General features: G+C 41.6%; 1 protein-coding gene across 1 annotated transcript; it reads left to right on the forward strand.

Moving 5' to 3' along the window:
* Positions 1–5,543: 5,543 nt before the first annotated feature.
* TG (thyroglobulin) lies at positions 5,544–24,736 on the forward strand (the record flags this gene model as incomplete). Its single annotated transcript, XM_010166675.1, has 10 exons — positions 5,544–5,610; positions 7,509–7,617; positions 8,509–8,606; positions 9,115–9,318; positions 9,674–9,833; positions 14,063–14,169; positions 15,312–15,455; positions 17,813–17,998; positions 21,416–22,480; positions 24,149–24,736. Coding segments are annotated over exons 1-10 (2,728 nt in total), but the record flags the coding sequence as incomplete, so codon positions are not given.
* Positions 24,737–25,740: the final 1,004 nt, after the last annotated feature.

Below are 25,740 nucleotides of genomic sequence, written 5' to 3' on the forward strand. Positions count from 1 at the left end.
AAATGAAAAATTGGAGACTGCATGGAGAAAATGAACTATGAACTAGCATGAAAAATCATTTAGGAGTGAATTTCCCTTTCCACACATACTGGGCCTGTGTGTAAGGATTAGATGAGCCAGCCTTACTCCGGATTGAATCACTAAAGCTAGTTCAGTTGCCGTTTACTTCAAACAGCAACTTCCTTTCTTTTAAAACTGGCCAGAGCCACCTCCGTTCAGCTGTAGCCACGTGCGTCAGTGTATTGTCACTACACACTCGGAGAGGCAGCAATGCACTATTATTAAATCTTCTATGAGAGAAGCAAAATACTTTCTTCTGTGATTTGTTTTTTATAATAGCAATAAAGTTGACTGCATTCTAATACAATCAAGGTTTGTTGAGATTGTTATGTGCCTGGGCTCCTGTTCGGTGGATTTTTGTTTTGGCGAGCTAGTGAGTGCTTGTATGTGTTTTAAAGCATCAGGGAATCTTCAGCTGCATTTTAGCCTGTAGTTAATAAGTTATATATAGTCATTGTTACTTATTTATTTGTATACATTGCAAAGCTTTAGGGAATCTTCAGTTGTATTTTAGCCTGTAGGCTAAATTATAGAGTCAGCAATTTATTTACAGTACTGAATTATCAACTGTGTGGCAAAGTAATTAGATTTTTCTTTTCTTGAACTACTTTGGTATTTAACAATTTCAGGGTTTGAGTTTTGCAGTGCACTCAATTCTTAGAAGACAACGTCTTTCAATAACGCATTCACAGTGATGGCATCTCTTCTTGAGACATCAACCTTCTAAGGGTGTTTCTAGTTTTGTGCCTTTGCACGAGGTCATTACAAAATACCTTCAATTTGCTTTTAGTGATTTATTGTCATATTGCCTACAAACTGTTGTTCATGACTACTGTAGTAGAAAAATAAGCAAACAATGCTAAGAAAGTTCTTCTAGACATAAAATGGTTTGGGTTGGAAGGAACCTTTAAAGGTTATTTAGTCCAAACTCCCTGCAGTCAGCAGGGACATCTTCAACCAGATCAGTTTGCTCAGTGCCATGTCCAACCTGAGCTAGAATGTTTCCAGGGATGGGGCTTCTGTCCTCTGCACCAGGGCATAAGTGATAAGCAGCAGATGAATGAAATTTGACAGAATCTCAGTGAGTTACTAATACAGAGAAATTGTTCTGTTTGTTCACAGCAAAATAGATATGATCGTAAACATGTAACAAAATTCAGAATTTTAATGCTGAAACATATTTTAATCATTATTGAAGAGGTGGTCTCAAAGCAGTCTCTCAGATTTAAGTTACAAGGCCAGATTCAGATCATGGAGTAATACACCAAAACACTTTTTCTAAATAGCATGCTTAACGACAGAAGATGTTTCATGAGTCAGACCAAACATCTAGCCAGCCCAGTGTCTTATCTTCAGTAGAAATACAATGTCAGCATCTGTAGAAACCTGCTGACTGTAAAAGTTCTGTAAAACTGGTCTTTCCCTCAATATATCTTTCACTTCTGGTAAACTGAGGTTTCCTTTACCAAAATCTTTATGAAGACCATCAATTTTATAGAACACTGACAGATCTGTGCTCCATGAGTTTAATCCATCATTTTTCATTCATTTCTCTCCACAACATTAGATGTCATGTTGAATTCCATGGCTTTAGTATGTGGCAGAAGGAGTTGTATTTGTCCTTGAACTTGCTTTCTGCCTCCATTAGCTGTATGCTGATGCCTTCAGTTCAGAGATGGTTAAGTATTACATTATCAGAGACCAAAAGTAGTTTTGTCCTGCTAACACCAGCAGTTTGGCACCCTCTTGCTGTCCTGGTGTGACCAGTGGTGCCTTTTCTCACTCCATTGGCTTGCTTTTGTCAAACATGGAATTAATTCAGTGTGCAAATCTATGCATCATGCCATTGTGGGTTGCAGAACTGACTTCTGCTTGGGTTTCAACACAATCTGCATCCCAGATGTTGTGAGAATAAAATAAATATTTTTCTACTTTGCATCACTATGGTACTGTTAGAGGATAAACTGTGTTATCTCCAATGGATAAGTAAGAAAAAAGACATATTGTCCTAGAAATGGTTCATTTCTTCAGGGACAAAGGCAAATCCAAATATTCTTACACGGGCTTCTTTAGATTCTTTTGTCACCAAAGGCACTTTGCCAACAGATAAATTATAATCCAAAAAATTGAGAAGTCTTCTGGCTGCTTTTCTGATCTAGCCAAATTTAGTATAGCAGTTACTGGATCTTCCCCATCATTCTTTCAATCTGAGGAACATTGTCATGCATGAAGTGACTGAAACTTGTGTTATCTGGTGGGACTATTTTTTTTCCTTGTTCTCTTTTAATTTTGCATCACATGAGGACTTTTTAAAACATAATCAGAGATGATAGAGATGATAAGCGCTTCACAAGGTCTAGTTATTCTTATCTGTGACAAAATCATGTGAAGAAAATTGAGACAAATATCTCATGTTTGGGAAGGAATGTACCAAATGTAAAACAGAGTTCTCTATCTCTAAGTGTAATAAGTTGCTAACAAATGGTATGTAAAAACATAGTTTTCTTAAAACATGGGAGAGGATTGTCCAGTACTGTTGATTTATTTAACACAGAAAAACAGATTCTTTTTTATTTAAAAATAAATGAATTAGTTGTTATGGGCATAATTTGACATTTTCAGTTCTTAAAATTTTTGCTTCCAATTTGCTGCCTCATTCAGGAGGCTCCCTTAAGTTCTTTTCTTAAACTAAGATTGACTTCTCAGGCTCAAGTTTTATTTGGGTGAGAGCAACTTCTCTGTGGGTATGGATGTTTTATGCATTCACATACAGGAAGCATTTACCCTTGGGCCTTTTGTTATGTAAAATTGGCAGTTGCACAAACCATTTTTTCTGCTAAGAAATTGTATGCAAAACTGGAATAATGAATAAATGATCTGCTTCTCCCTTGAGGTTTGTGATTTCAAATGTTTCATCACACTGGCATTTTTCTTTCCCCCAACAATTATAGTCTAGATTGAGTAGTTCTTTACCAGTGTGTACAACAAATAAACCCCTCGTTTCCAGCACTAGAGCAATGATTTTGAAGACGTGTGAGTTTCAAGGCCATATTGGCAACACGAACATTTTCTACTTAGTCCTTTTCTCCCCTTCATTGGTGAGCTAATTTAAGATATTCTTCCATCTTTTCTCAAGTGCTAAAAATAGAGATCAATTCAAATATCCCCTCACTGCATAACCTTCAGTGAGGCTGGCTTTTCTTAATTTGAATTTGATCAGCCATAGACAAGTGGTTTTTGTTGGGGGGTTTTTTGGGTTTTTTTTTTTCCTCTGATTAATGTGGATTGTGCATATTGCTCTGTAAACTACTTTTTTTTTTTTTTTCTTTTTAATCCACGGGCTATTGCATCCCATTGAACCTGCACATACTGAGATGCCCATCTTGGTTTGACGCACATCTAGAAATTATTTAAGTGATGCCAATTGCCAAAACTCACTTTCTCACTTTGTTTTTTAAGAGACTTTTTTTAGACTTGGCTGTTCTTCCCAACTTGCATAGTTCAGAGGTTGTTTTCTGAGTGTTTCTGAAGGAAATAAAAATAATCTAGGTGGATATTGCAGATTTGTGCTTCCTTCTGTTAGTAATAGCCCTTTGATACCTCTTTGGTGTCCTGTCTGCCTTACTCTGTTGTCAGCTACCTTTGGTAGCAAAGAATAAAAGAGGGAAGTGAATAGCTACCTTCATGAGCTTGCTTCTTCCCCCATTTGCTGTGCAAGGAACCTAAATGACACTTTTTTACTAACTTCAGAACACTGGACTAAATCAATGTCTCGCACACATCCCCAACACACGCTCTGGATATGTGTTTCACTGGCTTGGAAACATCCTTGTACCTATGAGCACTGACCGTGCTGCCTCTGGAGAGCCCATGACACTGGCCTGGGTTATCTCTTGTTGCTCTCCTGTAACTGCCCCACTGCACTGTGGGTCAGACACAAACCTGAGGCTCTTGGAGGATATTTGAGTCAGAAATATATGTCATGGTCAAACTTTTCATCTCTCCTGATTCAGCTACCCTAGTGCTAATGCTGGCTATTCTCTGTTTAGTGGCATTCCTTTGCTCTGCATGTACATTTCCCCACAGGTGCTATGCTAATCCAGAATGCATTTTCTTTCTGTGCCTGCTTAGTCAGGGCTGTTACAGGATTTTTTCTTCTTTATGTCTCTGAATGTTGCCTTTTTTCATCTGTCATTTGCGCTGGACACTTTCTTCATCTCTTCCCAGCCAGATCCTTCTGTGGTCTCTTGACTTTCCTCAAGTCCAGACTAGGTTGTTTGAAAGTAAAATGCAAATATAGTCCCACTCATTTTAAGTCTAGTCATGCTAAAGCAAGCTTGTGCTGCTGTTTGAGGTCGCATTTACCATGTATATCAAACACTGTAGCACTGCAGTGGTCTACAGCCCACACAGAATGGTGCTTGGATCACTGTTAGCACAATCTTGGTCTGTAAGCATATCACTACTGTCGTTTCTACACTGTCTAGTACCCATGAATCACAAACCAGAGTGCTACTTTTTCTTGAAATCAGCCCAAGTCCAACCTCAAACATGTGCTTCTGTTATTATTTAGCTAATTATTCTGGGCCTATTTCTCCTACCACCTTTGCACAAATGTGAATGAGTTCTTGTAATTCCTGGTACAAGTAAATACTAACTTACAATCATAAGAGGTGGACAAATAAGAAGTGATACTCTGGAACCAATCAAATAATATTTCTAAGATGTTTTAGGTCAAAGATCTTGCATGCAATTAGTACCTAAAATCTTGGCTTAAATATGCTTAGTGATTATACTGATCTTACACCTGCAGGATGAAGCCCAAGAAGTTAAGCTGCCTCCCATCAGATACTGGGCTGTATTAAACTGCATGGTGCAAGTGGGAACAAAAGCAAAAGGTTGAATGCAATTGACTCTGACCCTCAATTCCCTTCATAGTGGAGCTGCATCCATCCTGTTTGTCACTTATTAAATAACCACATTATGAATTGTATTAATTCCCAGTGCTGCAGCGCTTGGAGGCCTAACTCTTGCCTGTCCCCTCAGCAGGCTAGACTCTTTAGAACCACAAAAATGGTACTTCTAATACAGAGCACCAAGTCTGGTTGCACCACAGTGCAGGTGAGAGCCAGGGCTCTGGACGGGGTCATGTCAATGTGCTCAATTTGCATGTTGATTTAACTAAATCCCCCCTGCCATCCCCTGTGCCTGCTGCCGCTTGTTCTCCTCTAAAAATCAGCAGTGCTCCCTGGAGCGGGGATGAGAACTGGCTGAGGAGACCCACGAGGGTGGTTCCAGGTGAATGGGCCTCTTGTGGTTTTCTCAGAAGCATCGTATGCGTCACTCACCCAATTTTGTGGCCAGTCTACCAGCACAGAAGTGAACCCATCCGTGTGGTGCTTGCTATAAAAAGGCAGGAGAAGGCTACAAGAGGTGTGCAGGGCTGCCTCTGACAAAAGGGGATGGAGCTCTCCCATCGCAAGATGGGATCCATCCCATTTTGCACCCTTCTTTGCTGCTTTATTATCATAGCAGCAGCCAATATATTTGGTAAGTAAGTATGCTTGTTCTTTTCCTTTGCCTGTCCGGTAGTGACTATGCTCCTGTGATCTTTGTGCTGCTCTGTGTATTGTTCCGATGAAGTATATAATGATCTTGAATCCTGCACACTGCAAACTTCGCTAGTTGTGTGCTGTGCAAACTGAGTTTGGGCTCCAGATTAAATACTAAATAATAAGGATCTTTAAGCTGTCAGGGTTATCTGAGGTCAGTACACCTGGATTTTGGGTAGGAAAAAGATTTCTGAAAGAACAGACTGGGCTAAAGAAGGAGTTTGGGTAAAAAAAGCTGGTGCTGCAGGGATGTGAAAGTCTTCAAATTATATCTTCTACTTGTATGTGCCATCAACTAATTTAGTCTTAAACCTTAAGCTACTGGGTAGTCTGAGTTCTGTCCCCAGTTCTTTGGTCTTCATAGTTGTCCACAACAAGCAATGTGAATCACTGAATTAATCTCTTAACTCAGATATTTTAGCAGACCCTCTCTTGCCCTGTACACAGGGATCTCCACACATCCCAGAGCAACTGGCTCAGAGTCATGTTTGGGATTAAAATGGTGAGGTTTGCTTGCATATGGATGTCTATGGGTCTCACAGTCTTGTGAAAATTTTCACATGGGCTGAAAGGGAAACAGTAAAAACTCACAGAAACAGAAGTGATTAAGAGGTCTTAGGTCCACAGAAACCATCTGTGGTTAAAGAAGTCCCTGCACTGCAAATTATCAGAGGCTGAAAAGTATTCAGAATATGTATGATGTGTTTCACAGAATCACAGAATGTTAGGGATTGGAAGGGACCTGGAAAGATCATCTAGTCCAATCCCCCTGCCAGAGAAGGAACCTAAATGAGATCACATAGAAAGGCCTCCAAGCGGGTTTTGAATGTCTCCAGAGAAGGAGACTCCACAACCTCCCTGGGCAGCCTGTCCCAGTGCTCTGTCACCCTCACTGTAAAGAAGTTTCTTCTCAAGTTTAAGCGGAACCTCCTGTGTTCCAGCTTACAACCATTGCCCCTTGTCCTATCATTGGACATCACTGAGAAGAGTTTGTACTACTGTGTGTGCTTGTGCTCAGAACAAGTACTGGATTAAGTGAATCTTCGGTATAAATCACTGTCGCCAGGGTTTTGTTTGTTTACTGGATTTTTATAGAACTAGTCAACGGAATTAAGAGCATGACATTTATCAGATTTTGAGGATGGGGAAAGTGTATCAGATCAACTAATCTGTTCTGTAAAAAAGAAGCTACTGAATTTCATCATTCTCCTAAAAGAACATCCAAATGTGGTTTTGAGTGTGTTAAGAACTGAAGGGTTGACTGTTTTCTTGCTAGGTGGCTTCAGTAGTTGATCACTTGCCCCGGTGAAAATTGAGAAGGGCTCCTAATATGAATTAGTCTGATGCTAACTGCTAGACATTGATTCTTTTTGGGTCTTTCATGAGATTAAGAAGAAATACCTCTCCTTTTGGTGGAATAGGGAGTGATTTAGCTTCAATAAAGACCAATTAGTCAGCAACATTAATAGTGATGTGTGTGGTTATGGCAAAGGGCTGTTTTGGGGTGATAGGCCCAAATAACTGTAAGTAAAGTACTCCAGGTACCAGAAAGTGATAGCCACACCAGTACTGAACAAAGCTGAGACTAATTAAATACAGGCCTGGGAAAGGGGTTCATGAACATTTCTGTCATGTGCTTATCCTGTAGCTGGCAGCCCAGCAACTTTGTTCAGTACCTCCCTGTGCTGTCCCATGCAGAAATGCAGACAAGGAGCAATGGGGAAACAAGCAGGAAGGACTCATGAACCTGAAGCTGTTACCACATTAACAAGGTTTTGTTAAGAACAGGCTTGTGGTGAAACCACCCTTACATGTTTACCTTCTTGCTGCTTTTAGAGTATCAGACAGATTCCCAACCATTACGTCCATGCGAACTTCAGAGGGAAAAGGCTTTTTCAGGAGGAGAAACCTATGTTCCTCAGTGCTCAGAAGATGGCCAGTTCAGGTAATTCATCCATGCTATTATTCTGCTGCTAACCTTTCATTACTAATGAAAATTTTAGGCTTTGTTTTGAAGAGCCTCCATATCGGTAGACTGGAGGGTGAGAGGTGCAGGAGACTTGAAGTTACTTCATTGAGCCATGTTGCAGATTCAGCCTCTCCTGAATGAATTCCCTGTTGCTGAAAATAGTCTCTGGGTTAAGAGGTCAATTTAAGATTAATAATCTTGGCAGCATTATTTGCATGTTAAATACATGGTGCAGGTTGTGTAATGCGACTGTGGTCTTCCTACGCATGCTCATGGGTGTGTGGTCTGTGACCCATGTGCCAGCTGGCACAGCTGAGCAAGGTTGACTTGGAGAAATTATCCACCTTGCTGTAAATAGCACAGTTGGGTTTCCTTCTAAAGGCAATAAAGGAACTAAAAAGCACATGGAGAACATTGATTTAGAGAGTAGCATATTACCTGAAGATGCAAGAAGTTAATGAGTTAAAGCTGAGACTGAGGGGGAGTACAGGTTGTAATGTTCTCTACAATTGTCTTATCATTATTGCCTAGGGTGGGGGACCTTGACCATTCTAGATTTGACTTAGAAAATGTTTCAAAATGTATGGTAAATCTCAAATCCCGAGAATGAGGATTCTGTCCAACCTTCTTGCTTTCTGAGTGACTTCAAGTCCATTATCTGCAATTCCTGAAGATTTTAGATTATTACTAGAACTAAGAGCTTCTATCAGGTACAGTCACCAGAAACACAGCCATTTCTGATTCTATTATTTGTGATGTTAAAGTACTTGAACTTGTTTGGGTTGCTTTATGTTTTTGTTTATATCCATACTGACTGAGGACTCTGTTACTAACAAAATTAAATGTGTTACTTGTGATCTCCTTCAGGACAGTTCAGTGCAGTAGGAATGGCCTTTCTTGTTGGTGTGTGGATGAGAACGGCACTGAGGTACCTGGCAGCAAACAGAATGGGTATCCCATATCTTGTAAGTCACAAGTTTCTATTTTTGTTCAGGTTGGGTAAAGAACCATTTAAATCTGCATTTGAACTGCTGAAATTGAGAATAGGTTAGCTTCAGACTTTGATGAACTCTAGTTTGTTGTAATTTACTGTGTCTTTCTCCTGGAAGTTCTGGATTTTCTTCAGGGCTGATCACAGAAACCTGATACACCTAGATAGTCTGTATTTATGAAGGTCACAGTAATGTAAATCATGAATGAAAGATTAACTTAGTGTATTGGCTTTTTAGTTGGAGACCTTCAACCCCATCTGTGGTGGGTTTCTCTATACACAGCTATCCTAACTACTAAAAAGAAAATTAACTCTATCCTAGGAAAACCAGGACAATAATGTCAAGTCTATCAACGTCCTCATGCCACCTGGGTGTCAGAATCAGAACTTGCAGCTCTGAGAAAACTCAGATGTTGTTTTAATAAATGATTCAGTGCTCAACAAGTACCTTCCTCTAACAGTGCCCTTCTCTGGTCTTATAGGCTTATCTTTTTGCCAGCTCCAAAAGCAGAGGATCCTGGTGAGTCGATACATCAACAACAGTGACATCTCCTACATCCCTCAGTGCCTGGATTCAGGTGCTTTTGATGAGGTACAGTGTGACGTGAAGCTGGGTCAGTGCTGGTGTGTAGATCCAGAAGGAATGGAGATTTATGGCACCAGGCAGAGAGGAAAGCCAACACAGTGTAAGTATTAATCAACCAAACAGTGGGTTTTGTAGGGTGGGAAGGTTTGGTGTGAATGAAAGGTGGTAGATCAGGAGCTTGGATGCTGCAGCCTACACTTATGCTACAGAAGCCTAGGTGCTTACCTGAGGAATTTAAGTCCCTATTTCATAGAATCATAGAATATCTCAAGTTGGAAGGAACCCATAAGGATCCAATGAAGTCCAACTTCCTGCTCCTCTTAAAGAGGATACGAGGCATCTAGAGGTCCATGTTCAATGTAATGAATCTAAGCCCCTTCCAACCCATAGGATGGCTACTCAGCTGTTCGTAGGAATTTAAAACACCAGTGAAGATTACTTTTGTTTCCCATCAGGTCCGGGGAACTGTGAGATCCGAGACCGTCGCATTCTGCATGGGTTTGGGGAAAAGAGCCCACCACAGTGCTCAGCAGATGGAGAGTTTCTGCCTGTGCAGTGCAAGTTTGTCAACACTACAGACATGATGTTTTTTGATCTTGTTCACAGTTATAACAGGTAAGAGATGGCTTCTGAAACAGGGAAGCAATCCTGCATACCTCTTCAAGACAGTGTCTCACTACATTATTTTGTTGGACATGAAGCACTTCTCCAGTGACCCCACATGATGTTATTTTCTATTAATCAATGGACCAAGTAACAAACTTTTTCTTCTGAATTAAATTAACTCATTTAGAAAATCCTGGTATTCTGTTTCTGCTATCTAATCAGTGTGTCCTCACACACCAGTGGATACTGCATTGCAATCTGTATTTGGAAAAGCAGCCAGGGCTACCTTTCAGACAGACACATAACAGCAAATGAGATAAATACAGAAGGAAGAGAGGAATTCAGATGTATGTATGAGGTAGGAAAGAGGATTCCATATGGGAGATGAAGACAGATGAACAGACAAACAAGTGTCAATGCACACAGAGCAAGTTCCACATGACAGTGGGAAACTCTCATCCATTTAGACAGTGCCAGTGTTGCTCACACAGTTGAACCAGTACGTGAGGAATAGTCATGATGACATACAACTGGTTTTGGGTTGTTGGAGTGGGCTGAGGAAGACTTCAAAACGCTGGATCAAATGCTTGTCCATGGGAGCAAGAAGCCATTGTCCTGTGGAGAAGATGGGAATTACTACTTGTGTGGAGAAATGGGCAAGGGGAACTACAGGGAGTGGAGTTCATTTTGATGCAGATATTCAGACACAGATATCCATATATCTACCTATATCCATATATATGGATATCCATATATCGCAGATATTTTGGCCTCTCATGAAGTGTCGTTGTCTTGGCAGCTCAGTCAGCACATTTCTCTGGTGGAGGGCAATGGAGTAAATGGAGGGCAGTGGAGTAAGTGGAGCCTTCTGACTTGGCTGTGTAGTAGCAAAGACATTTTATTGCATTTTATTGTAAATGTCAGTTTTGCTATTTTGAGGGTTTTCTTTTTTAATTTAAGCAAAGCTGAAAGGCAGGCCCGAATGCACAGTGCAAATTCGTCAGAACTTCGGGAGAGGTTATTTTGGCAACAGCAAAATAATCTGGCTGTTTTGTTTGTTGGCCTGGGAAGTGTGGAAATTCTAAAAGAGCAATTACAGAGGTGAAAGCAATGCTTTAAATGAACATTTTTTTTTTCTTCCATTGGGAGATTTGTCTGCAAAGACCTGCGAGACTGGGCTTTTCTTGTGCCTGTGTCATGTAATTAATCACAGCAGGGTCATTTCATAGCTGTCTACCTTTCTAATTATGGCATTGACTTAACCCATTACCATCATATCTGAGTATTGCAGGTCGTTAATATATTTATTTTCACACTGCATGAAATGTAATTATCCTAACAGGAGGCCAGAATTTGGAGTTGAAGGGATGAGTTCCACAGCAAAGGACTTTAGCAGAACAGAGATTTAAACCCATATTTTATGTTCATGTGGCACCAGTGGAGCAACTTTCTTTGGTTCCACACACTGATTTTTGAAATCTAGCATGTCAAACTAATGCCTGTGCCAAATTGTTTCCTTACACCTTTAGAAATATTCCAGAATAAATCAGTATGTTAAAAAAAAAGTAAAAAAAAAATTCGGAAGCTTAGAGCTAAGACTTTCCCACGAGGAAGACTTTTGGAAAGAAGGATGAGCCCAAATTTCCTCCTGGTGACTTGGTTGCTGTTACTTATTTTATACAGACTGTGCCCAGGTCCTGCTTGGATGGGCAGCCATATAGAAGGCCCTGTAATAGATTGGAGAGAAAGATCAAAAAATCAAAAGTCAAGGAGGATCTTGTTACTTTCTTGCTATAATTTTCATCAGACTGAAGACCTGGTGTCAGTGTCTTTATCCCAGCTCACTGGAGGTTCTGCCCTATGATGTATTGTTTCATTGGCAATGGAAAAACATCTCCCTCTGTTTCTGAGTAGTCAATGAGAAAGGCAGCTATAACTTGAGCTGCACATAGAAATCTAGAAGGGGTCACTTGCAAACCTGCTTTTGAAAATTGGTAATGAGTTATCTTTGTTGGAAACCAAGAACGGAGACTCATAGTTTGAAGGAGAGGTCAACAATCTCACATTTATTTACAATTCCATATTTCTGAGTGTGAGCATTCCTGTTGAAATACAGGGATACCCTATAAATTTATCCATAGCATAAATGTAGTCATCTTTGCTTCAGCCATTGTTTTGGACTGAGTCTGATAGTTGAGGTACTCCGTGTTGTTGCTACTCGAGGGCTGTAAGATTAAAAGGAGACTGAGAAAAGAAGAGAAACAATAGGAAGTGAGTTTTCCAAGTAAGGTGAGAAAAGTTCTGTCCTCTTGTTTGTGTGGGCCTAATTTATATCTGTTTATACTTTATTTAGCTGTACTCTCAACTTGGAACAAAAATAACCAGAATGACAGGATATGACTACGCATCTGCCACATATAAAAGTAGTATAATTATGCATGTGACTTCTTAATGTTGAGGATGAAAGAAAGCAGCATGCAGAATTTTTTCATTGCATCCTGTTTCACTCAGCTAAGTGTTGAGATGCTGAGGTGATGAGCTCCAAGGACATGAACAGTGGAGAGGTCTGCCTTTGAATATAGGAGCATTGCTCTTCTAAGAAAAGAAAAGATCATTTTCCTGATTGGGCAGTGGCCAGCACATGATAATTCAGGGGAGCTGAAAGCTCTTGAAATATCTCAAGCTATTTATATCCATGTGTATATTGATGACCACAGAAAGATGGTATTTAGGTATCTATATCTTAAATTGCATTGTTTTAGTGCTGGCAGAACTTTTTTTTCCCTGAAGTATGACATTTTTAGCATGCCAGTGTCAGCAGTGGATCAGGATTTGGTGACTCAAAGTGGAGGGAGTCGGTAGGCTTTTAGTGTGAAGACACAGGAGAGTGCCAGAGCAAAGCAGCACTACGCAGAGATGTGCAACCTCTGAGACAGGAGCACTGCTGGTTAACACTGGGACAACCTGGAGGTTACCAGCTCCTTCTGCCAGGGGCTGCTGTTGCTTTGTGCATTCCCCAGCTTGTGCTTTGAGGTACTGAGGAAGCAGCAGCATCTTCAGCTCTCCTGGCAAGAGGTGGTAGAGCTCTCAGGCAGACTTTTGAAGGTAGCAAAGGGTTGTTACACCACTCCTCTCACCTGACCACTGACTGAGCAGACAAGAGTGTCACTGCATCTCTCAGGGGCACTACAGACTGTATGTGCTGTAGAGCAGCCCTGAGGCTTTGGGAAGGTGGCATTGGCACTGAGAGTGGTTGTAGTCCCAGTTTCACAGGGATGCTGGAAACTGCTTTGGCACTTTAACCTTTTTCCCAGTTGATCAGGGCCTAATCCTCCATTACTCTTACTGCTAAGTGTCCTTCCTTGGTAAAAATCTAATTTGTGTAGTTCTCTGAATGGCTTGAGCAGAAAATTCCACTTCCCTGTTGTTAGATTTTACCAAATAAGCCACATGCAGCCAGACACCAGACCTTTGTTGTATTTCATGGTGACGGTATGTGTCTGTAAAATAATAGGATTGTTTTGGAAATTGGCATTTTGAATCTAGAAAAACTTATCTTCTGTTTACTTGGAAAAACTCTGGAGTGTCTGTCAATTAAAATAACATTTATTATGTTTTTTCCAACTCTGACCTTATTAAGTTTCCTTCCTAAATCATTGCTTTACTGGAATCTGGCTGTTCTCACTTCTAGAATATTATACTGGAAACTAGCATCTCTTTGATGTCCAGAAGTAAGAGTCAAACTTACTTGTAATATGTTAAAAATCCTTTCTCCTTAATCTGTTGAGCCATGCTCTGGAAACAAAAAAGATTAGTGAGGTTTTTATCAGCTTTTGTGCTTAATTCAGTACAGAAAGCGTACACAGCATGTAGAGAAGGGGAAGCAACCTGTTTGTTTAGGCACTCTGCCATCCTGTGCAGATTTGTGGAAGGAGCTAATGAATGGGTGTTGTAATAACATTAAGCCAACGTTCATCTATTTTACACTTGTTGACAGGCTTTCAAGGATGAGAGTAGAATAGAAAATGAGTGTCAGGTGCTGGGTATCTGCTTAGGAAGGGTCAGAAATCTGTCTGAAGGGAGACTGTCTTATGTTTGCTTAAAAACATGGCGTTTAGGAGACGTGTTAGCCTCCTGACACTGATCTGGAGGTGTTTCAGGAGGGAAACACAGATGATGCTTTGTTGTTGTCGACCTAAATCCCCAGGCTCTTCACAGGAGGCTGCTTTTCTTTCCAGGCTGCCAAGGGCTTTCCAAACGTTCAGCTCCTTGCGGGAGATGTTCCCAGAGATCTCTGGGTACTGTTACTGCGTGGACAGCCTGGGGAGAGAGTTGGCAGACACTGGTACGTACCCTCCAGCATCTGATCTTTTAGCTTGAGAAGCTTTGAACTCCCAAGAGAAAGGACAAATAACAAATATTATTCTTCAGCTTCATTTGGGACTTCAATTGCATTCTTACAAGAGGTAAGACCACTGTGACCAGTGTAGTGCCCATGGAAAAGACTGGAGCTCACTGGTGAAATCCTACCCTTAGGAACAGCACTTCAGTCAGCAGCGAGTGGGGTTGCTACCCAGGAGCTAATCCTGTCCTTTCTGGGATTGTTGGAATAGGATTTCTGAATGTCCAGCCTCTGCCCACTCTAGAAAGCTGTGTCATATTCAATAAATCCAGTTAGCAAATGCAGGGGAATATAAAGGGCCCAGAGACCAAACTATTTTCTTCTTGCTCAGACCTTTAAGATCAACAGGTTCAACCCCTCGCCATGGGGTTGAATAGACCATCAGATGGTCCTATTTTTTATTTTTTTTTCAAAGCCTCAGGATACCTTTCAGGCATGTTAATAGTTGATGGGACACTTCAGAAGAAAGAATGTTTTTTTCCAACAAAGAGGAATGAGGAGGCTGGGGACTTCCAGCTCCTCTTACTTAGATATTGTGGTTAAAAAAAACAAACCAAAACAACCAAGCAACCAAAAAAAAAAAAAAAAAAAAGACTTGGAAAAATGCAAAGCATGATAACTTAAAATTTAGATGGTAAATGAGAACTTCAGCATTTAATTCCCATGAGGGTGAGAAGTTCTCCAAAAAATTTGTGAACTCAGAGAAACTACTGCACATCTTTTAATTTACTTAAGGTTTACAGCCAAGATGATTAGGAATTGGTTTTTGGAAACATCAGTTCCCAAAGCCATCAGTTGTTCTACTGCAAACTGAACCTAACAAAACCACAGCACAGTGTCAGTCACTGGATGTTCCTCCTGCTCATTTTGGTAGCTGTCAAGGCATAAAGCTAGTGGCTGGGCATTCAGCAGTGGGTTGTATGGTGTGGTGCATTAGGATTATGCAGAATAAGTTCCCATTTGCCCTGTTTAGAGGAGTGGTTTTCTTTTTCCTGATAGGCTTCCAATTCTGCTTCCACTCTGGTGTAAAGCAGGTGACTTCAGCCTTCAAACCAGGCTCTCTGCTCAAAGTCTCTCTTTCCCAGGCTTGGAACTGCTGCTCGATGAAGTTTACGACACAGTTTTCTCTGCGCTGGAGCCTGCCCGCATGTTCACAGAGACCAGCATATATCGGATCCTGCAGAGACGGTTTCTGGGGGTTCAGCTCGCTACCTCTGGCAAGTTCAGATGTAAGTAGCACCCAGGTGATACCCTGTAAATAAGGTGACAATTTTGGAGCTTATATGTGACAGCTGCCATTGGGGAGAGTTGTTCTAGGAGTCTCTTGCACTAAAAGCATAGATTATCAGTGCTTCTGTGCAAGAACCAAGGTCTCTAAATTGCAGCTGACTTTTAACCTCTGGATTGTACATTCTTACCAGCGGATTGTGCCTGTCCTCTGATCAACTCTTTCTCATGTACTTGAAGTTCACATTGGTTGAAATCCCATGAACTTGCTGTATCTCTTGCCCTGAGATCATGGAGATGGATCTGATAATTTATTAAATTAAAAGCCTGATAAATTTCTCCCTAATTTATAATACTACACAAAGAAATAGGGAGGATCTTACACTGACCACAACACGCTTTGATCCCCAGGAGGCTACACAAGATTTTGTAGTGCCTTAGCCAGCAAGGCTGAACTTCCAGATCTGCCCTCAGGTCCATTCCTTTCCCTGTCAGGGCAGGCAAATGGGGAGAGAGTTTCTTTGCCTAAGGGCAGTGAACTCTGTGGGACATGAGGTCAGGTATGTCCTTCTGTCTCCTACACCAGAGCCCAAGAGAATTGCCTTGGCTGGGGAGAGTTTGAACCCCCTGCTGTGATCCTTCATCCTCCCATCCAAATTCCTCTGACATTGCTGTCTGACTCTCACTAAGGAGTTGCATCACCAGAGATATTAAGCAGATACCGATGTAAGTCTTCTGACCACATAGTTAACACAGTTTTCTGTTTCTGGAACAAGCTGATCATTCTGGGGAGTCTGGGAATCATCCTCCCCCTTCAGCTGCGCAGCTTTGTGCAATAAGCTGACTGTAGTGAGTGATGCAGCAGCTGTCAGCAAAGGCGAAGCTGTAGCAGCCACAAGATGGAGATGTGACCACGCTCATCATCCACTGAGGGGGACTGCTTTGGTGACTTACCCTGATCTCACACTGCCACCTGAAGCCACACGTATTAGGAAAGTTGTCAGACTTCCCTGATGAACAGGTGGTTCTCATGTGATGCTCTTGCTGCCTCAACCTGGTATCTGAGTGCAGCTGGAAAGCTCTTGAAGGTGAGAAATGTTTAGGCTGTAGGGTTGCAGGTTTATATAAACAAGCAAAATTTCTGTTGGAAGGTTGGAGTCTGTGGTGGGTTGACCCTGGCTAGAGGCCAGATACCCACCAAAGCCCACTCTATCACTCCCCCTCCTCAATTGGGCAGGGGGAGAAAATAAGATGGAACACAAGAGGAAAAAAAAACTCGTGGGTTGAGACAAAGACAGTTTAATAGAAGCAAAGCAAAGCTGCGCCTGCAGAAGGAAAAGAACAAAATATTTATTCTCTACTTCCCATCAGCAGGTGATGTTTGGCCACTTCCCAGGAAGCAGGGTTTTCATACACGTTGCGGTTCCTGGAGGACAAACGGAAGTAACGAATGCCCTCCCCTCCCACTCCTTTTCCCTTGCTTTTATTTCTGAACATGAGTCATATGGTCTGGAATATCCCTTTGGTCCGTTTGGGTCAGCTGTCCTAGCTGTGTCACCTCCCAAGACCTTCCCCACCTCCAGCCTACTGGGGGAAATGTTGGAGAGACAGCCTTGGTGCTGTGCTAGCACTGCTCACCAGTAACCAAAACACTGGGGTGTTATCAACACCCCTCGAGCCACCAATACAAAACACAGCACTCTGAGGGCTGCCACGGGGAAAATCAACTCCAGCCCAGCCAGACCCAATACAGAGTCTAATATTGGAGAGATCATAACTCAGAAGATTTGCTTACAGAGTTTTGGGTTCTTCAAAGACCAGTTTGACAGGAATAGAGTCTTCAGATCCCCGCAGAGGAAAATAAAGAAATTAGGTGGTCCCAGATCAAATCTCCATAGTCAGGTGCAGATCCTTTTACAGGAGCAATATCACATTCTCTTCAAAAGCATTGAAGTTTGCCTTCATCTCAGTCTCCTAGGCAGCACATCTATATCTACTGACCAGCTTTGCATTTGCACTAAGGAATAGAGCTCACCTAGCCTCCAGCATGGCTGCTGGTAGATGCTACTACTCTGCCTACTCACAACTATGGCTGAAAAATATGTTGAGGTTTTATTTCCTGTTTAGTTTTCAGAAATGAATACCTAGAGTAGAAAACTCGGGCCGATTCTGTAAGGGAAAAGAGGATGGAGAATTTGCATTTTGGGCTGGTATTTGAAGTTTCACTGAAAACAGTAAGGAAATTAAACTTTTTTTTCTCTCCCTCCCTCCACAAATAGGCAAACAATGGGATCAAGCAGATATTATGGCTCAGAAACTTCAAGCTTTCCCTCCTTAACGCATACTGTTTTTCTTCCAGGCCCCTCGAAGTGTGAGGTTGAGCGGCACACAGCCCTGCGGTACCAGCACACCTACGTGCCATCCTGTGATACTGATGGGAGCTACACACCCGTGCAGTGTCAGCAGGGAGGACAGTGCTGGTGTGTGGACACCAAAGGACAAGAGGTCCAGGGCACAAAGAGACGAGGACAACCCCCGGCCTGTGGTATGTTTGGGAAAAGAAAAATTAGCACATCTCTTGTGTTCATTTAGTCGCTCCAGTCTGTGTGCATCACATTTTTCTTGGAAAAATCTGAGAGTTGGGGAAAATAATTTGATTTGGTAGCAATTGTTGAAGCGTGATGCAACCACCAGCCATTGTCCTTTAGTGCTTCCCCCAGCTGGTGTCTGCAAGAGATCAATCTTGGTCTGTGGGAGATGTAGGAAGAGAAAAGGAGCTAACAAGCACTATTGCCTTGTAGATCCATGCACACTTCAAATCCAAGCCAGGTCCATTCACCTCTCCAAACACTTCATCTGCTGTGGGAATTTTATCTAAAGATAAAAAGGGACTTGTTCCCTTCTTGGCTCTGACAGATTCTGGTATTCAAAAACTGGGATCCAAAAACTTCCCTGGGTTTGAAAGCCACGTTCTAATAAATTATTAAATATCATATTTATTTTCCTTTATGACCTTTCTTTAGCCTTTTAGTTCTGCATACAGCAAGAGTTTTCTTGCAGCCACAATACCTGTCTCGTGATGTTAAGTCAAAATATCTAGGATAATATAAGGAATCCAGTGACGGTGGTTTTGGGTTTTACCTCCTTCCTTTGGTGAAATGCTATGGAATTTGTAAGGTGTCTTGCATTCTGAGCATTTTTTCCCATCTCTGTCACTGCGAATTTGACCATGAAAAATTCCAAACAATTTGGAAAAGTTGTATGGGTTTGGGATTTGAGAGATATCATTAAGAATACATCATCAAATCAATACCCCAAATGGAAATGACAGCAGAAATGTCAAAGGGCTGGAGGGGAAGAGGAAAGTTAAAAACTTTAACTCTGAAGCACACTACTTAAATATTCAGAATTGTGCTGGAGGGCTGGGGGAGCGCAAGGTCTTAATGCAGGAGCTACCTTCAGGGAAGGTAATTTCTCTGTCTGTGAGACACAGTCTTACCATGCAGATAGAGGAGGAGGAACCTGCCCTGAGTGTCACGGCCCCAAGTTGCTCAGAGTGCTCTGGGCACAGGCAGGCTTACTGTGAAATGAAAACGTTAGCACGCTTCTGAGGCTGGGAACCTCCAAGAGGCCTTGCCATATGTTGGGACTGGTTGTTTTCTCTTTGAATGTGCTTTGCTGAGCCCTTCTGATGATTTTTTCTTTTTTTTTCCTTTTTTTTTTTTTTGCTTTTATTGGCACACTCAGGAAATTCAAACAAGGAAAAATTTCTGCAAAGGTCTTGGAGACTAACTCCTGAGAAGAAATTTCATGAGGATATAGCTGCAGTCTGTGTTCAGACAGCTACATGCCATGTGTGTGTCTCCAGTTCTGCTCTGTTTTATTTCTCTTTAATATCTTCGACTCTCACACTCAGCAGCTTGAACACTGGAGGAGACAGAGATGTAGGTGTGGGTAGCACACCAGGTGCTCATATGACCTGGGACACCAGGCAATCCTGCTAGAGACGTGCTCCTTTTCAGACCTTTGCAGTAAATTCACCCTAGCAGTGCTTTTCTGTTTATTCCTTCTCACTCTGCTTTGATTTGATTCAATAGTGGATAGGAGGGGAGAGCGTTTAAAGACCATGACCCTACATTTGTTTCATATTAGTCTACTTGTAGGATTCTGGTTTACACTAATTTATTGGTCCCCAGAGGAAAGTTCTTCATCCCTCTTACCAAGAGCCAACACTGAAAACAGAAGGGGCCCATCCAACAGAAAATGCCTTTATAAAGGAACCACTGTGAGGGACCCTGAGCCCTTGCCAGGAACTGTGGAGCAGGACAAGAGTGTGAAAGGAGGAGAGAGAAGGATGCTGATCACAGAGACTCAGATTACTTGTTAATCTCTTTTAGCAGCTTTTGAGATTTCCAGCTTCTAACCTTACTTTTAACAGGATTTATGACTGCTTTATCATATTGCTTTAATGTGGAATAAATGGGGATGGCATGGGAAACCTAAGGGAGACCATACTGGAGCAGACCAAAGCTGTTCCCTAACAAATCCCTAACATTCTGTGATTCTGTGTGATTCTGTTTATCCATCATCCTGTCCCTACAGGGACAGCAGCAGTGCCTAGGGAGAAAGTGTGAGAAACATGGGAAATGTGTATAGCTTCCATATAACCTCCTGAAGGTGGAAGAGGCCCCAAACTGGAGGCTGAACCCAGAGTATCGTGTTCAACATTACCCTATGGAGTCATCTCCCAGGGTTTTGCCTGATTGTTCTCTAACCTTTTATCCTTCCTAACATCCTCTGGCAATGAATTTCATTACTGTAATTATGTACTCTATTTCTGGACCATTCTAATTCCTGTACCGTGAGAAGCACTAAATATTAACTGTCTATTGTGATTGATGTGGAGAGCTCTGGCTTTTAAAAACCTTCATCGTATGTTTTTTTGTCCAAGCTGAATAGTTTCTCCTACTGGAAAATCTCTTCTGTCCTCAAAATATTTTTGCATACATTCTCTATATTTATTCTACTTTTGCATCTCTTCTCTATAATTCTGCTGCTTTTCAAGGAAAGGTAACTGTGTGGCATGTGCCCTTACCATCCTGCCTGTTTGTTTCTCAGTGTCCTTATATCTACTAAATCTTTCCTTTTTTTGGTGTCTTTTAAGCCTTAAGCTGTTGTGTTCACAGGTTCTTCTTCAGTGATGTGTTGGATCCTAACTTGGAGGCATTGCTGTCTGTGTATTAACATACAGACAGGGATCAATGCAGACATGCCTATGACATAGCTTGGCTCAAAGTGGGTGGCCAAGATCCCTTTTGGTACCCTTAGTACCCTGACATTTAACTATTTTTGTTGAAATAGATTTTTTTTTCCTTTAGAGCTCATTTGTGAATGCCATCTGGTCCTTAGCACACTATTACTGCTAATTTTAACAATTTGTTTTCAAACATCTTGTAATGAATGCTTCATTATGAAACTGAAGATCTAGATAGGAAGCCTCCATAAATTCCTCATTAGTAGGCATTTGTTAAAATAATTTTCAGTTTTTCTGCAGCCTATTTCTCTTAGGTTCATATCTTGTGCCTGGATTACTGGAGGTTTTCATTAGAAGCAGGCATCCTACCAGGGAGTTAACATATATGGAAAACACTTTATTAATTCATAGGAACAGGAACAAGGATTTCCTTCGGGAAACAATAGAACCAGACTACAGAGCAGACAACTCAGATGTGTTGAAGGAATGTTTCCTTTTACTTTATGCCTTGGCTGGAGAATCTATTTTAGACCATATTCAACAACAGTTCAAAGTTCCTTATCAATGTGTGTGATGTGTAGTTAAGGAACTAGAGACAGGTTAAACTATACTTTTATGTGGTTTCTGCCAAGACTGCTTGAAAGATGGCCGTAGAGTTACAGGTTTAGAAGTTCTAAAATTTGACATTTTTTAAAAATCTTTGTCTAGGTGAAGAACAAGTGTGCATCTCTGAGAGACGACGGGCCTTGTCGAGGATCTTTTATGGCCCTGCTGGGTACTTCAGTCAGCCCAATTTGTTTTCCACGCCAGATATGCAGTTGGAAAAAATAGCTGGCTCCTCAAGACCCTGCCCTTCCTCCTTCAAGGAGCTGTTTCTGGACTCTGGCTTGTCATCCCCAATTGCACAAAGCCCATATACCAGCCAAATTCCTGGGCTAGAAACCACGCTTCGTGAAGCTATCACAGGGATGTTCCCATCAAGGGAACTGGCTCAAGTAGCACTGCAATTTACTACCAATCCAAAGCGTTTCCAAGAAAACCTCTTTGGAGGAAGGTTCTTGAAAAATTTGATCCAGTTTAACTTCACAGGGGCACTTGGCACTAGTGGGAAATACAGCATTGGCCAGTTTTTCCCACAGGAGGATGTGGCAGACAGGGATAATGGCCAAGGCCCTCTGGAATCAGCTGAGGCATTTTCATTGGAGGTATTGAAGGGGAGCTCCATTTTGAGTAAACCTCTTATAGACAGCTTCAGCCGCAGAGTGACTCTACAGGACAATCAGAATATGATGAAATTCCTTTCCTCTGTTTTGGAACTACCAGAGTTTTTTACTTTTCTTCAACAAGTGATTTCTGTCCCCAAAAGCTTTGCTGAAGACTTAGGTGAAGTGGTGAAACTAGCATTGGGATCCGAAGACTGCAGTCAGGAGCCAAGGGACCTGTTTGTTCCAACATGCACCAAAGAGGGGAGGTATGAGGAAGTTCAGTGCTATGCAGGAGAGTGCTGGTGTTTGAGCACTTCAGGTAAGGAGGTTCCAGGCTCAAGAGTTCAAGGCAAACGTCCAAGGTGTCCCAGTGATTGTGAGAAGCAAAGGAGAAACCTGCAAAACTTGAAGCAAAGCCTGCCTGCAGGATCAGATCTTTTTATTCCCTCTTGTACCAAGGATGGAGACTTTCTGCCACTCCAGTGTTATGGGACTAATTGTTTCTGTGTTGATTTGAATGGCAAGACTATTCCAGGAATAAGAGGAAAAGATGAAAAGATGATGCAGTGTAAGTCCTAGAGATTATGAATTTAAAGATGCTTTCTTTTTGTGTTGGAATTTCATTATTCTTTCTTCATGTCTGATTATATCTGGAAATGTGTGGATGATGTACACAAACAATATTGTCCCCTAAGAGGAAAGTGAGTCAGCCCTACAGTTGCAGGGGAACAGTGGGAAATATAGTGTATGTAAACCTTGATGTCCTAAGTCTTAAAGAAGTTCCCTCTCCTTTCGGTGGGTTAGGATAGGCACACTCAAAGCAGGAGCCTGAGGTCTTGCCTTGTTAGTAAGCATGCCATTGGCATCTGTCTCTGCTTTCGTGTGTAGTTAGTGTGGATGACATTCATGATGCCTATGAGACCTTGAGCATCTGTGTAACTGAATATGACCCATGCCAAATGAAAAAACCCTTTTACTTCCTGGACCAAGTCACCTGGGCATGGGCACTGGCTCATCCTTGTCCTGAGAACTGAAGAGCTTCAGTGCCTTGAACCATTAATCTCTTAGTCTTTTAGGTCAAGAATATATCTTCAACTTGGTAGGATACCACGGAAGTCCAAACATAGGAGAGGGATTCAAAGGCTAATAAGTTTTTCATAAAAGGATTAAACAGCTTATAGGTTTCTCATAAAGGTCACACAATCAGGCCAGAAAAGTGAGTCACAAATGACTTGTCAGACATCAGTTTGGCCTTGCAGCTTGTTTATAGACTATGAAGTGCCTCCTCTGCCTTTCTAATAACTTGATATAGAGGAAGAAGGAAGCACATAGGAGAGGGATATTTGTCTTTCAAGTTTCTGTGAACTGAAAATGGCACATCAAGAGGGAGAACAGACCAAGAGAGGAGCCCGCTTCTCATTTTGGAAGGAGTAGCAGAGTATCCAGCAGATGATAATGGTACATAGTGAAGGAGCTTCTTTGAATAGCAATCTGCAGAAGTAGTGGGTAATTTATCGCAATGATCTGAATTGGTAGGGGATTTATATCTAGCAATCCATCTATAGTGCAATCAAAAATAAACAAGTTCATAATTCTCTGGTGCTCAAAAGAAGATGAGCTCCTATGTTTTGCTATGTTTGTAGAGCTGCTTGGTGGCAAAATTAAATTTGGCTCTGGAGAGGGCAGAAAAGTCTTCAAAACAAACTCACTCCAGCATTTTGAAGGATAGTATTTTTATGTTCAACTGCAATACTCAGTAGAGAATAGGAAGAGAGAATCTGAAAATTCTGGTTAGGTCCAAGGGGAAATAAAATCAGTATTATCCTACTGTTCGGATGGTTGCTTTTGCACGGATTGGCTGAAAATGAATTAACTGACAGATTTTCAAGTGTACCTGAAAATACCTAGTTGATGTGAACAGATTCAGGAAGGCATTTAGTGGCATCAAGCACCTATCCTGCCCAGTAAGAATTACAGGTAGATAATGTGCCCAGATGCGTTTAAAAATCATAGCTCTGTGCAGCTTGCCATGCTCACGTGTCTTTGGAAATCTTACCCTGGTTCAGCATAGGACTTTAAGAGCATTAGACCTCTTAATAAGAGGCCAGAAATGTTGTTAGTATGGGATAAGTGACCAAGTTTTACTAATGGTGTTTATAGTACTAGAGGGGTAGGTGGTATTCTATATCTTCAATGTATTCATAAGATATGAGATGCATGTTCTTCTTTTCTCCAGGCCCGAGTGCTTGCCAACTAACAGCTGGTCAAGAGTTTCTAAAGGCTGTGAAACTCCTGTTGTCAGATCCAAGTGCTCTGTCTCAGATCTCCAGCGTTTACCTCCCACAGTGTGATGCTGATGGTGCCTGGAGGCAGGTGCAGTGCAGTGGACCTCCTGAGCAAGCCTTTGAGTGGTACGAAAGGTGGATTGCAGAGAACAATGAAGGCAAAACCCTGCCTGTTGCTAATTTATTGAACATCATAACGGGATATAAAGAGGCATCTTCCAAAGGCTTTTCTGCTTTTATCAAAGCTTTGTATGAGGCTGGGCACCAGAATGTCTTCCCAGCATTCACTAATTATTCCTCCTTCACTGATCTCCCACCTGAAGTGCTGGAAGGAAATGTGACCTATGCATCTAAGAACATTTTACTGGATCCATATATATTTTGGCAGCTTCTGAATGAGCAGTTCACCTATTACCCGGGACCATACACTGATTTCAGCACTCCATTAAGCCATTTTGAACTTCGTGATTGTTGGTGTGTTGATAGCAAAGGAGAAGAGCTGCAAGGAACAAAGGCAGAAGTGAACCAGGTCCCGGCATGTAAGTAACACAATTTCTGGCACCTGTGTAGCAATGTTTCTGGTCTTTGCTTTTATACCACAAGAAAAAAGTCCTTTCAAGTGCTGGGAGGTAGGAGGTAATGACTCAGTTGAAAGATCATCAATACTGCCATTGTTGCTGGCTACCAGAAGTAGGATAACTCATCTTTGGTAAATAAGTGGTCTCTCAGCTTTGGGAATAAGGAGGATTAAAGTTCCATATCATGTTTACATAGATTTTATAACTTGGAATTTAGACACATAATGCTTTTACAGAAGACAGCCAAAAAACAAAGGACACTTTGAAGTTAGAAACAGTGTGTGAAGAGTTGTATGGAAAATTCACAATTACACTGTGATGTAACTGGCTTTTGAGAATGCCTTAAAATGAGGCAACGGGAATTTTTTTTACTGTTTCTTATGCAGTCAAGGGTAAGAGATACCTCCTAGAAGTCACTAGGAGAAGAGCAAGGCCAACACTGAAGTTTGGTAAGCCCTCTGTCTAGACATCTCCACAAAAACTGTTGGGCCCTCTTTGGGGGGATCTATGTCAGCAGATGATTTATAAATGTAGTCACTGAAACCATTCTCATGACATAGTAATTTTCCAGCGGGGAGGAAGAGACAGGACAACAAATGATAAACTTCCAAAGGGGCAAGGAGTTCTGGAGATTCCAGTAATGTGGGCAGACAGGGAATAACGGGGATGAAGTAGATTAGCAGAGAGTTATTTCAGTGGAGAAGCTTTCACTGAGCTGGTCAGATGTGTTGAACGGCCACATCTGAATCAGTACATGTATGGAGAGGACAGTGTCAGTTGCCACTCTGGCCCCAAGGGATATATATTCCATTTCCCTTCTCACTCTCTTTTCTGATTATCCACTTTTTCATGGCAGTGACTGAGGGATAGTTCTGTAGAGACACATTAATTCCATTTGTAACCAATGAGAAGGACCTAACTTATAATCATCAAGCCAGGAGAATTAAAAACCACCCACTGTAGGA

Source organism: Antrostomus carolinensis, unplaced genomic scaffold (genome assembly GCF_000700745.2).
Source record: "Antrostomus carolinensis isolate BGI_N321 unplaced genomic scaffold, ASM70074v2 scaffold8300, whole genome shotgun sequence".
In the NCBI taxonomy this organism is placed as follows: Eukaryota; Metazoa; Chordata; class Aves; order Caprimulgiformes; family Caprimulgidae; genus Antrostomus; species Antrostomus carolinensis.